Here is a 14,776-nt window from a genome sequence, read left to right on the forward strand (position 1 = left end):
TTTTTGTATTCATTAAATATATACAAAACCATACCTTAAAATTCAATAACTTCATTTCCTTCTTGCCCTTATAAAAAAAATCTCAAAAATACGCTGTTTTAGAACATTCCAATTCAGGACACCTCCTTAATATTAGATACTTTCACGTTTCTTTTCTTTATATTTGATTATTCAATTATATTCTTTCGTTAGGTTCGTTTATTTACATTCGAGGTTTTATTTATATTTCCAATTTATTCGTTTACATTTCTATTTTCTTTCTTGACATTTCTATTTACGTAATTAAAATCCCTAATTGCTTAATTTACATTTCAAATTCACTTATCTATATTCTAACCATCTATTTACATATTTTATTCCTTTAATTACATTTTATTTGAAATCTTAAGGTTCTTCGAACAGAAACATATACTTTTAACGACCACCATGACACGTACCAATATTTCGCCGTAATTCAAAAGTCCACCGATATCAATCACCGATCATCGACCTATAAAACCTGTCGACGAAATTGCAAATCAAATCACGAAACAGTGAATACTAATGTCGTTGAAACAAACGGCTGGAACATGAACGCGTTCACGCAGATACCTAATCCACCGGGACACATTTTTCACCGTCGACGTCCCTATAGCAACTTATTATCGTCGAGATCCGTATCAAATTGTAATATCGACCAGTTGACACGTAATTACACCGAGAAATCAGTCGACCACGAATTTGTTATAAGTTGCAATTTTCGTACAACGGCCACTCCCGTTTCAGTCATCGATACGAGTGGCCAATTTCGGCAACGAAGAAAACGTCCCTTCCGTCTTTGACGGAGTTAACATTTCCAATAGACGCGTCGTAACCACAACTTTCCACGAAACTAGGCATTACAGACACATGTTGCGCCTTCAACGTCCACAAGACGCTATCATTTTCGCGATTACGCGGTTGATTTTTTCCTCATTAAGATGCTATCGTTTTTAAGAATAATTGGCCAAGGCGATAGTGGCAAGACCGACCCTCCGTTCCTCGTTCACTCGAGTATCGATTCCTTGAGTATATCGAGCAACCCATGTGGCATTAGCATGGAAAAGAAGGTGGCAATTTGCGTCTGATAAGCGGCCTCTCGTCGATTTAACGACAAGAAACGCCGCTCTATTGGTTCTTCTCCATTTTTCTAGCGGAGCTTCAAGTTTCTTTTGTCCTTTGTTCTCGCTCCTTTTTTGTCCCGATCGTCGTCGCCACTCGTTATCCTCCATTCCCTCGTTCAGGAATGGGAAGGTAGAATGTGATGAATAATTATGCGAAATATACGTAAAGTCTCTCGTAAGTGTCTTAGAAAATAAAGCATCACGAAATGATGGGTAATGAAAGTTTTTTAAATAATAGATATTCGATGTATTTTATAGATAATTGAGCAGCAATTAGAATAATTTATTTTATTTAATTGTTAAGGGGTGTCCTGAATTGGAATGTTCTAAAATAACGTATTTTTGTGATTTTTTTTAGAAGGGCGAGAAAGAAATGAAGTTATTGAATTTTAAGGTATGGTTTTGTATATATTTAACAAATACAAAAAAATTTTTTTTTTAAGTAAAATAAAAATTATAACAGATTTCTAAGCCTATTTCATGGGCTGCAGTTTTCAATCGGCGTGAAGGATCCACCTCATGATTCTTGACTGAAACAAAGAACCAAAAAAGGATTAAATTATTATATATTTTTCTTCTCGATGAAAAAAGTTCGTCAAAAAGTATATTTAAATAATTGTTATAGTACCTTAAAGTTTATTTTTTCTTTTTAAAAACACATTTTTTCTTTAAACCAGCCAAAATTTTTAATTTCACACTATTTTCTGCCTTTTTTTTAGTTCACCGAGATGAAAAATACATAATAATTTAATCCTTTTTTGAAAACTGCAGCCCATGAAATAGGCTTAGAAATCTGTTATAATTTTTTTTTTTTACATCAAACAAAATTTGTTTGTATTCGTTAAAAATAAAACCATTCCTTAAAATTTAATAACTTCATTTCTTTATTTACCTGCTAAAAAAAAAATCACAAAAAGACCCTGTTTTAGAACATTCTAATTCACGACACTCCCTTAAATAATCCAAACTATGAACTGAACGAATTAGGAACATATAGCAGAATATATGAAATATACTACTTCAATATATATACGAAGTAATTCTCTTACAATTTTTTAAACCTATCAAAACTAACATTAGGTATCTTGATTTATTTTATTAACTATCGTATTTACAATCGATCCTTACAAAATCAATTTTCGAATCAAATTATTTATCATCGATAATAACGTGTAATACGTATCGAATGCGGCCTCTCATTACATCACGAACTAATCCACTCGTTGCCTTCAAATACCATTACCGCAAATTAGCCGGGAAAACAAACATTTAATCCTCTAAACGAACAAATACCCACACTCCCTCCCGTCTAGTTGTCTGGCATTCATCCGGATGCGGCGTACAATTAAAATCTACGGGTCAGCTGTCTGGCCAACTGCGTCGACTCGCTAAATGAGAGAAGCTGCCTACGAATCGGAATTCGTCTTCGACTCATCTACTGCGCCTAATAATAAGTAGATTCTTTGGGAATACTAACAAATTACGTGGACGCTCGTTAACACGCGAAACTGGGAAATAACGTGAAACAAAATAAATAAACAAAATAAATGGGAAATAACGTGTTAACAAAATTTATGGAGGGAATCGTTGCTAACGAATTTGGATACACTTGATCGAAGATTTTAAGAAGAAGATCGAAGATCGAGATTCGAGCTGTTTAATCTTCGATCAATGGAATGGAACATTGTTACATTGAATTTTTCATTTCTCTTTCTTTTATGAAGCTTTGGATACGTTATCAACATGTGATAATGTGACTCGATATCAGTTTTTATCTCAGGAGCTCCTTTGTCGAGTCCCACCTTTTTTTTGAAATGTGCAAAAGAAAATCAGAATTGCATCTTGGAAATTGTTTCAGGATATATCATACACTTAAAAATTACAAAATACAACAATAGTGTGAACAAAATTGGTATTTAAGTGAATTTCTTTCTTTCTTTATTTATTTAAATTGTCTTATTTTTTAGTTGAAGTAAATTTTAAATAAAACACTGCTGCTAACGAAATTGAAATAAAATTCCGAGTGCAAAGGGTTAATGAGCATGTCTTTTGCACATAATCTTTTATTACAACACGATATTAAGATATATCAGTTTGATTATTCAAGTAGAAAGTTAAGTACAAAGATTCTGAATATTTTAAAGATTACTTGTCTCGTAAAAGTCAATTTCAATATCAGAATATTTTAACAGATAGAGCAGATAGAGTTCTTTCGATCGGCTAATATTCAGCATTTTAAAGTTACAAAATTAACATATTTTCCGAAAATATAGTAGATTAATTTCTTAATCGACCTCCATTACTTCGATTTATTCCGCACACAGAATATTTCCATCGCTAACAGTCAATTCGTTGATCGTGCAAACATCGTGGATAGATTTTCTGTGCGTTCCAATCCAAGTCACTTCCACTCTTTAATTTCCATAAATGACAATTTCCACCGGAGGAAGCCGTAAAAGGTTTTGCACGCACCTTCACGAACACGTCGGACAGATACTATCCCGGTTGGATTCGGTCGGATTAGCATAGGTTTCCGCGTTCTCTCGTGGAAAAGGCGCGTCATGAATCCGGAATTACTTGGTGATAAATTTTACTTTTCTGAACGTGGGCAGAAAGAAAATAAAGGCGCGTGAGAGAGAACCGATATTGTAACAAGAGGTAGATAATCTTAATAAGCGATTTCTTAAACAATCAAATGGAAACGCGACCTCCATCACGATGAGTTTATAATTTCATTAAACATTAACACTTTGCCTGTCACGTTGGTCGTTGGTGACCGGAGCGCTTGAACTTACAATTGTAAAAATTGAATGAAAATTGACAGTTTGGGCATTTTGAATATAATCGATAAATAGAAGATGCTTTGAAATAAAAAATGCCTCATTGAACAATTAAACAATTTTATTAGAATAACAATAAAAAAAATGTGGCGTCCTGGGCAAAACATGTGATTTCGACGTGGCAGTCGAATTGTTAAGAAAAAATGAAGCATTTGCATATAAATATATAAACAAAACGATGTTTTTCAAATGACACATTTATTTATTAACATAGAAAAAGATAACCATATGAATCGTTAAAATAGGAAACAGTAGTCATTTTAATTTTAATAAAATTCGCTTTCCTATCCCAATTATCGTAATCTAGATTCACGATGATTCATCTACTTGTACTCGTTATAGCGAAATTGTTAAATTCTCGTTCATCCCTTGTATTAATCCATAAATACACTTGTAAGTTATATTCACCAACCTATTTCCACAAAGAGATTCCATAAATAAATATTATGTATCAACATACATCGAAGGGAACGATGTTTATGACAATTTTCCTTACTTTTCAATTTATATAATAGAATCGATCAATTTTATCTAATCATGTCCTTATCGATCGGAAACAGCATCAATGTGATATCAAAAATGCTTGCATATATTTAATGATCGAGGAAACTCGAAATCTTTAAACCTGTTATTTTAAAAACTTCGATACTTCTACTGTATAAACATTATCTCTATCGGCATTATTGGATCTTCATCGATTACCACCGCTACCGTTTCTCTCAGATAATCTTCTCACACAAACCGTACTCTCTCTAATCTTCTCAAGAAGCAATCAGTCGATCACGAAACAGGTAGAAAGGGTACGGCTCGTGGAAATCGCTGGTAAAACTCACGAAGGAAGTTACGTGTCACGGATCGATGTTGACGCACTTAAACTTCACCTAACCGACGATTTACGAGCTGACATTTTTCTTTTTTTTTTTTCTTTTTCTTTCGCTGCCTCCTATCCGCTGAAAGATCGGCCCATAATGAGGCTTAACGATCGCCCCGAGAGCACGTTGACGCGCACCCAAGCTCCTCACGAACCCGACGAAAAATGAATACGTGATTCACGGCGCGCATGCACGCCACCGTTCTCCATCGCGGAGGAAAAACCGGCGCGGGGTGAATCGATATTCGCGGAGCTAACGTCCGTTTCTCTGCAAAGCTGGACGCGTCTGCATCTCTAGCTCTTTTTCCCCTCCGCTTTCCACGTCTGCACTCGCTATTTGTATTCTGTTTCGATTTTTCTCTCATTAACCCCCCATAAGTATTTCTACTTTATCTGTTAATTTCGGCCGGCCACATCTGCTCATGTTAAATTTGTACGGGATATAAATTTCGTTCGCGACGTTATGGAAAAATATGGAAATTGTCCAAGATTTTATAGGTACGGAGAAACATGAAGATCGGCTTAATCTCTCTGCTGTCCTTACTTTTTCGCAGCTGTATTTCTTCAAAAATCTTATTCTTTTTTGGAATACTTTACTCGTAAGAAACGTGAAATACGAAAAGATAGTGGGACGATTACTTTAAACAACTGTATGACATAATGTAGGTGATAATTATAATAAAAATGAAAACGAAATTCTTTACATGCGCCCCTGGTGATGTTCTCAAAGCGACCGTTAAAGGTTAATAATCATTTCGTGTATCATTTGATAATTAGTACAAAATTCAATGATGGTAATATAGCATTTCTTCATATACCTAAATGTATCAAGAGACGCGTTAGACTACTTAGAATATCCTAAAACAAGAAGCAAAAAAAAAAAAAAAAAGAATCGAGAGATATGTTTCCTGTAATTCCAATTTAATCCGAATCACACAACAGCCGACTACTTTGTTACTCAAACGGGTTCAACTGTGGAATTCGCCTACATCGTTTCTCGATTCCATTCGATTGAATATGTATGAGAGTGATGAGGCATTGCTCGAAAATACAGAAGAAAAAAAGAAAGAAAAATGTTGCGCCGATCCAGAGTCGCTTAATAATGCACGCGAGATCCGTTCGAGACATTAGGCTCGTTCCCCTATAACTCGCCGCTAAAGATGAAATTGGATAGATAGGTCTGTACAATGTTTCGAATGGTTACAACGGTGTATTACCGTAATAGCAGCGATCATAGGATCGTTGCCGCGGTTCCGCCGCGATTGATTTATCCAGTAGCCGAGAAACGATCGTAACCACGAAACAACGTTTCGTTTCTATCGTTCGAAGAAGGAGCAGACGAAGACCTAGAAGTTTGCAGCATCGGTCAACCAGAGCTCGTAGCAATAACAAGAAAACACGAGACGATCGATAGAAAAGAGAAAGAACGGAGCAACGGGTCGAATTGGCGAGGACGAACTCTCGGTTCGCGGGAGACAGTTCGCGAGGAAAGCGGCGAGTGTTCGAACGGAGGAAAAAATATACGAGCGCGAGGAGAAGGAACCCCCGGGGGTAAGAGAAGCTTAAACGTGGTAGGAGCTAAGAGCCGGATCATCTAAGAGCAGATAGAGGAATCAGAAAGAACAGGCAGAACGTGCTGAAGACAGAGGAGAGGACGGTGGTGGAGCGAGATAAAAGGAGAAGGGTTAAAACTGGGATGAGAGGCGAGGAGAGACGACGACAATCTGGAAAGCCAAACGCGATAATGTCTGGAGGGGATAAATCGACCACGAGCAGGAAGAAGATGAACACCGTCCGACTAAAAAGGACAAGCGAACAGGGGTAGCGTACTGGATCACCGGACGAGCGGATAGAGGAGCCGAAGAAGTAAAACGGAGAACGTTTCGTCCAGGTAGAAGAAAGAGGTAGGAATTACTTAACGAAGAGAGAAAGACAGGATAGCTACGGATAAACACGAAGAGAGACCAGAGAGACGGGAGGTTTGCGACTGCGAGCTGGTAAGTGGGGACACGATGCAGCGGAGGTTCGATGTTGAAAGAGGAACCGAGAGCGTCGGGAAAGGTGTTCGAACGAAAGGAAGAGGGAGAAGCTGGCTTGAAGAGGGGAAACCAGGTTCTCGGTTGCCTATCAGCAGTTGCTTTTATGGAGTGGTGGAAAGCTGGGCGTTACACGGTGCGGAGTTCTCGCAGCAGCCGGCAGATGTCGAATGGTCGCGCCCCTAGACAGGGTCTTCACCCCTGAAAAGGTCAGCTCAGGGGCGTAGCGGCCGTGGAATCGACGCCCAGAAACGCCCATCGTCGACCCTCCCGCCGCTTCCTCGCCGCAGACGCTTCGCGGCAACCAACTGGACAACCAGCCCGGCCTGGATCCACAGCGTCGCACAACGGTTCCGTTGAAACCCGCGTCTCTACCAGCGCCGTGTAACCAACTCGCCACGTTTCCACCGATCATCCGGAGCATCGCGTCTCTTCGTCTCTCCTTCCGATCTGCTTGCTTCGTCCGAACCGTTGGCCTGTGTTTTCGCCTCGGTTTCCTGCTCGTCGACTGGTAGTGCGCGTATCGTGCGCGTTCACACGGTTCAGTTTATCGCCACGGTGGGCACGACTCCCTTGTACGCTCAATTTAGATTAGAAGAACCACCCGGTACAAGGGTGAACGCGAAAGTGAGAGTGCAATGGATTATGGACGTATCGGGAAGATTTTGAGGTTAAGGTACGAAAAGTTAGTGATGACGAGAAGCATCGATGAGGACGATACGGTTCGTTGTCGGTTGGACTGTCCGTTGAAGTAATGAGCTGGTGGCTCGGGTGGACTGGTTCTTAGTGTATTACGCCCGGAGGATAGGTTATCGGGGGAAGATGAGAGATAAACGCGAACCTCGTGCTGGCAATCCGTCATGAACTGGCTTGAACAGTGTCCGTCGGCAAAGAAACTGAGGGAAGAGTACTTTGTGCTCGGGAAATAACTGAAGCGTGCGCGAGTATTTCGAAGTTTCCGTCGTGAAGTGTGTATTCTATGATAGAATTCTGAGACACTATGCGAGTAGGATATCAGGCATTGGTTGTTAACGATTTACAGGTGGCCAATGATCGGACAGGTGCCCTGTGCGAAGACAATGGTCCCTCCAGGCAACTTGCAGCGGATGGAATCCGTTAGGTAACGACCTGAAATTCAAATTGTCAAGTAGATCGAGGGACAAAGCGAAGACGAGTGTTTAGCAGTCGTCATGGAAGGGTTAAAGACTTAAAACAAGATTTAACATTTTCGCGCCGATCAACTCGGTAAAACACGAAAGAAATCTTGTTAAGAAGAAAAAGAAATAAAAAAGATAAAGAAAGGGAAACATGTCGAACACACCACCGGAATCATCCACCGGTTTAGATTCCAACGATCTCCATGAGATCAGGCAGAATTATCTAACGACCAGGTTGGAGCCCGACGAGTCCGAGAAACGGGATCAGATACGAGGAAGTGACGGCAACAATCCTGACAGCGATTGCGAAAGCGACACCAGCGAAGTGTTGAGCGTCGGTAGCGAACCGACGCCCACAAGCGTCGTTGGAATCCGCGGTTGTAGCTCGGTCAGGTACGAGCAGGAATCGGCGAGCAGTCGCGGTGACTTTCGCGACGAGGAGAACACGAGGACATCGGCGACACCATCGCCTTCTAGTTCAACGAGCTGTAACGATGCGTTCTATCAACGAACCGGTAATCACATCTCGGCACCGAGTCCACCGGCGTACAGTCAGCCACCGTCATCGCCCACGGCATCCTCAGTCAGGTCACCGGCTTCGTCTTCAGCCACTGCCTCGTCCCCGGGTCGGCCCGAAGCGCTTCAAGAGGTCATAGTGCCCAGGTATCAATCCAATCATCCTGCACACTTGCTACCACGATATTCATCGAGGGAAACCGAGATTCCCGACTATCCTACTCGAGTTCAGCACAGTCTGAGTCACGAGATCGTTTACCCGACCGTGGAAAGGCTTCACCGGACTCCGATCAGCGTTCCTCTAGTGACCAGACTGTCGTTGTCACCACCGTCGGCCATGACAGTTACCGGTCTGCAAGCGACCACTCCTGTTCTCCATCCAACAGCTTGCAGAGATCCTCGAGAAACCGCCTCGCTAATGCCTCATCCTGGCCAGCATTTGCATCACGCGAACAGCCACGTTCACCTTCATCAGACGTCCCAGATACAACACGTTCCGGCAAACTCGGTTCACCAGCATCGACTTTCGGTCAGCAAGATTCTTCAAAGGGAACCTGGCAGCCCATCGTCACCCGGGGCGAGAGAGGAAAACGGAAGGACGATGCACGGCGCCAATGGAGTTCAGAATAATGGCATCAATAACAGTAACCATCATAATAACCATAATAACAACAACAATCTGCAGCATCAGGCTGGCTTGAAGTTCAGTATAGACAACATACTCAAGGCGGACTTCGGTAGGAGGATCACCGATCCCATATCATTGAAGAAGTCTCGGCCGAAGAAGGTCAGCTCGAGGCCCATTGACTTGACCAAGGACTTTCTAGAGTCGACTACCGAAACCACGGAGAAGAGCAGCTCGGAAACAAGCTCGACGACCAATACCTCGTCCGGTGGCGGTGTAGCGACCGGGAATCCTGCCTCGAACACGCCTGTACCACCTGTGACCGATCCTGGAAAGCAGTTACCGTGGCCTGCCTGGGTCTACTGCACCAGATACTCGGATCGACCTTCCTCTGGTGAGTTCTGTTCTCTGTTACGATCGTTCCTCGAAGCGAGAACCGTGCTAGGAGAACGGAGTCTTTTCTAACGACAGTCATTAACGTCTGTGTAGATGGTAGATAACAGGGGGGAAGCTATTAGTATTCGGTTTACAGCGTGTAAAAATGTCAAGTACCGATACAGCGGGTTCGTTAACTAGCCGCTACAATGAATTCTCAGGGGCAATTTTTAACTTATGGAAGTTAAAATAGTCTCACGTTGCTGCTTTTACGTAACATCTTTGCGAATCGATACGATGAAGTATAACGTCGATCGGTTTAGCCGGTTTGCAGATAAATTTCCATCGTGGCGGTTAAATAAGAAAAGGTCAGTTAATAGTATAATCAATGGTATTTCCTGTGCTTGCTCGTGATTCCCGTTGAATTTATTTCGTGCAGAATTTACTATGTTGTGTTTGACGTTCGAGCGATTTTCGTGGAGGAACGCAAATGATTAAACGACTAATGGATATGCGCTCGTTGTCAGCGATCGCTCCGGTATAACGGAATTTCTCATTAGAACAGTATAATGGTCCAAAGTTCATCAACTCGTGAGATTCGAACGCTACAAAAGAATTATATTCCTTGATCCGAAAGAAATCGTCGTTATATAAGGGTTCGGTTATTGTGGGATATTGCTCTGTCACGATTTCGACAATTTTATTTAGATTATCTTTTTCTAACTTCGACGGTTAACTAATTATTCCAAAGTACCTGGCAAAAATGTGCTCGTGACGATACTGCTAGAATGAATAATATTCGTTCCTCGAATCTGATTCACGATCGAGATAGAAGAGCGCCGATTTTAATTGAGATATTAATAATTCATCGAACCTCGAAACATAGAAAAAGAAAACATTAAAATTCAACACAGTCTCACGGTGTAACACAAAGAATAAGCCACTGTCTATATCTGTCTATATGCCGACTTAATTAAGATGTACGTTTAATTAGCACAACAAGACGTATGATTTCACGTAAAAATTACCATTTCATTCGAGCATCTTCGCTCGATCAACTTCTATTCCTGAATATTCAACGAGCCTTTTAGCAGGCGTTCCCCTAGCGTTGAAACGAGCCCAGCGTTTCACGTACGAAATCGAACTTCCTTCTACCAAACGGGCTAATTAGAGATTTATTTTGTCGCGATTGGACGTCTTGGCGGAATTGTTTCCCCGGTTTCCAGCAGATGGATGACCCTTTCAAACGACACAGGAAAACGTGTAATTACTTTACTCACCGACCGAGTGCCAGCTTGATGAATGGTAGAAAACGTTTCTTCGTGTCACTCATATCTGATATACGCTCATTGTCAGGAAACAATTGTTAAGCACTCGGAGAAATAAGCTGCTCTCTGCCCCATAAATCAACCGCGATATGCAACCAACTATTTCTCTCGGCTTTTGTATGCGTAACAACAATTTCCTATAGGTCATTCAGTTGTCGTATTCTTATGCAAACCATCGGTAAATAATCGCACCCTATTAGATCGGTTTTCTGTTTTCCAAACGTGCGGCGGTTGCTGCCGCGTTGCGTCCTTTCGTCGTGCTTGTCCCTTTTTGCACAAGGAGCTACCGCGTATATACCATGGATGCGTGCTCGGTGAAAATTATTGCTGTCCGCAGCTCGATAGGTATTGTGTTAGAAAAAAATCAAAGGCATAACACAACCGGCGCGAATCCGTCGCCTTGCTACCCTATTGTATTTTAATAGTCGGGTGCAGTGCAACGTTAGGAAACGACTAATGGGAATGCCACGAATTTCTCACGGATCAATTTTTCTTACCATCGGCACACGCACTTTCGCGTGTAGCTACTCTGATTCCAGCTCTCTATTCGAAAGTGATTCGCGTTAGTTTTCTAAGTCTTTGAGTTTTTTTTTTTTTTAGTAAACAGGTCTATTTATGAAAAAAATTTACTCAGTGGAATTTATTTGTTTGGACTTGTTGAACGATAAATTGCATAACTGGAGTATATCGATTGCTTTCTCCTGCTTATAATTGTTTGTACCAATAAGAGGAATGCACATATAGATTATTCAGCTGATAGAAATTTATTCGATTAGGTAAATATCGGTTTCGATATGGTCAGAGTTGCAGAAAACTGATCGACTTGCATCCCAATAATTACTAAACGTTGAATATTAAATATGAATATTACATTGAAACAGGATATAGAAAGAGGGAAGTGGAATCAAAAACGTTTCGTTGTCGCGTTGTCATTGCGATCTATTCGGTGAATGAAGTCGTACGGTCGGCGGAACACATAAAAGTGCTAAATTCCCGATTAATAACCGGTAGTTTTTGCGTGGCCAGTTTCAACTGCCCGAGCACCCACCGTGGACGAACGACAATATTGGATCACGTTCCTATTATGTCTTTACAGCGCGTAATTTCGCGGCCGACAGATAAATAGTCCGTTGAAACGGTCACGATAAAGCTTAATCACTGTTATTGCACCGGTCGTGCCGCTTGATATCACAGGTTGGAACACCACTCTATGTATTCTTTCCGCGCCCACGCGTGCACTCAATATTCAAACGGAAACCTCGTCAATGTCGGTTTACAGAGAAATCGGAAATTAGTTACGTTGATAGCGAGAAGATGCCTCGAGACTTTACAATAAATCGTTCGAACCTCCAAAAATATATCGCTGTATAAATATCCATAAAATGTCTACGATTATCTTGATTAAGTTGATCATTCACAGCGGTTAATTTTATAAAAATTGCAAGATAGAAAATTGACGTGTTTCAATATTATAATTTCAACTAGTAATAAAAACTCGTGTGCCGTGTTTTTATATTTATGTGACAGAAAATAGGTTCAACACGCTGTAATTAGGTTGTAAGTGATTTTTGCTCACTCTATAAATATTACAACACGAAGAAATACTACATATTTATTTTCGATATATTCGAGATACATGTTAGATATTTTTCCAATCTGAGCATCTTTGCATCTTTAAATCCTCCATAAATATCTAAACATTTACAATGTAGCTATAACTAAAGGGACCAATCTTCTTTCCACTAGTTAACCATTTATCTTTCTACAATATGATGAATAAATTGTCCAACGAGACTTCGTATATCGACGTTTGGCTTCTTTACAGAAAAGAACTAGTTTAGCGAGGAAAAGAGAAGAGCGGGAGATCACGAGGGCAAGAAATATCGCATTTGATCTGGTTCTCCACGGTGACTTTATAATTTAGCACTTTGCACTGCGTGAAAAATGTTGGACAGTGTTAATGGTGCTTTATTGCCGGTCAGTCAAATCAACGAGATACGCTTACGAGGCGTCGTACTCCAGACCACCTTATCACCGGGATAAATTCGTTATTAATTACCTCGACCAGTGGTTTTACGGTGCCGCGACAGGGACTCGATTCTCGAAGGAAATCAACGCCGCATAGTACAGTCGAGACGCGCGACGTGTCGTTAAGTAAAACTAGAATTTTAGTCAGACGGTCATCTCGAAACACGATTAGATCGGTGTTTCTCGTGACTGCCGAGGGAATTATGCAACTTTCGTGCGCCGATACGAATCTCTCCTCGTCTCTGGTCGTTACAAACATCATCGTGACTATTAGGGACCTGGTTGTTGTTAATTTTCCTTAATTATTCGCTGGTTCAACGACCAATCAACCAAATTACAAGATTTCGTCGCGTGGTCTATTCGTTTCGTCGTCCATTCGTTCGGTCGTTTATCGTTTCTTCGTAATCGTTTTTCAAGGAAGTATCGTTCTTAACTATTTTCTTCGTTACCTTCTTAATTAATATTTAACTTGAAGAAAATTGACGGCGCGGTGAAAAAGAAATGGAGATGTTCTTTTAGAAATTTAAAATTAGCGAGATTTTATGAAGTTAACAATAGAAAAATTAGTTTCTAAATAAGGATTAATTATTGAATAAGAAGCAGCAGAAAGCGAGGAGAAATATGCTTATAACTAATCTCATCATTCTTTTCTCTTTTTCATATAATGTTTCAATTCTACATAAAACTCTTAATAAAAGAGAAACGACCGAACTTATGAACAAATTTGCTATTCTCTGATATTCCAACTACCATTTGGTGATCAATAACAATAAATCTTGCTTATAAAGAAAAGGTGTGTAACTAGAAATAACATAAAATTTCCCTGTAGAAATATATATATATATATATATATATATATATATTCATTACTACTTGAAGGCGATTAGCCAATAAAAGGGGAATATCGCATGTTATACCCATTTAAGGAAAGTTATGGTTAATTAGCTTTCTGGGCTGAGTAACGTATACGGAAGATATTTCCATTAACGGGACAACGAGCGGTGTCAGGAGGAAATGGTAAAGAAATCGTTGCTGCTGAAAGTCGTGAACGAAGAAAAACCAGGTAAATTCGTTCACGGTGGCGGTGGTTCGCGATAAATGGCCGATATTCTCGACGAATGCGACAAATGGGAAACCGTTGCTCTCTCTTAACGAGGAGAAAGGGCTATGAACCCGTTCTGATTAGCAGGAACTGTCATTAATGCGTGGACTTTTCAATCGAGTAAAAATATTCGCGATATGAGAAACGATCGCTCTTCTGGGAAAAGAATATTTTCTACGAAACAAAAAATCAAGTTAATTGTGCATCTTGGTCATTCGTAGGGGTAAAATTTTACCTTTGCATTTCTTTTTACGAAAAGGATTTTTATTTTTATCGAAAAAGGTTCAATTCGATTTGATGAAAGTGCTCGCAGAATAAGATGAAGATATCGATAAGTACTTCCAACAGTTCATTTGCTGAAAGTCCACGATAATAAAAAGGTTGAGTTCAAATGTATTTTCACTTTTCATTGATTCGTGAACGAGGTGCTCACAATCGGTGGAAAATTAGTATAAGTGAATTTTTTCCACGAATAAGATAAATCCAGGGAAGAATAAATAACGTACATGTTCATAATTTATAAAATTTATAAATGTTTGCAAAAACGTATAATTATTTTAATTTTTGGAAACACAGGTTTCTCTGCTTTTCTCAAAATGAAGATACAAGACAGACAATAAGGATCGTTACTTGTACCGCCTTTCTTCCAAGCTATTTATGTATCACGAAGAAGGTAAAGTTTTACGGATAGAATTATCCAAATTGCACCTATGCATTTACCAACTCCATATCCTACACGACTCATAATAACGCCCA

The 14,776-nt window shown here is 40.1% G+C and overlaps 1 protein-coding gene and 1 long non-coding RNA gene across 3 annotated transcripts in view; one reads left to right on the forward strand and one right to left on the reverse strand.

The window, feature by feature from the left end:
* LOC126919458 (uncharacterized) overlaps positions 1 to 14,776 on the reverse strand; it is a 251,512-nt gene that overhangs the window by 10,394 nt on the left and 226,342 nt on the right. The window lies entirely within an intron of this gene.
* On the forward strand, positions 7,164 to 14,716 carry LOC126919413 (rho GTPase-activating protein gacK-like). The gene is made up of 2 exons (XM_050728679.1): positions 7,164 to 9,581; positions 14,597 to 14,716. The coding sequence occupies exons 1-2, from the start codon at positions 8,198 to 8,200 to the stop codon at positions 14,638 to 14,640; spliced, it is 1,428 nt and encodes a 475-aa protein (XP_050584636.1). The 5' UTR covers positions 7,164 to 8,197; the 3' UTR covers positions 14,641 to 14,716.

The sequence above is a fragment of the Bombus affinis genome, chromosome 8 (genome assembly GCF_024516045.1).
Source record: "Bombus affinis isolate iyBomAffi1 chromosome 8, iyBomAffi1.2, whole genome shotgun sequence".
NCBI lineage: Eukaryota > Metazoa > Arthropoda > Insecta > Hymenoptera > Apidae > Bombus > Bombus affinis.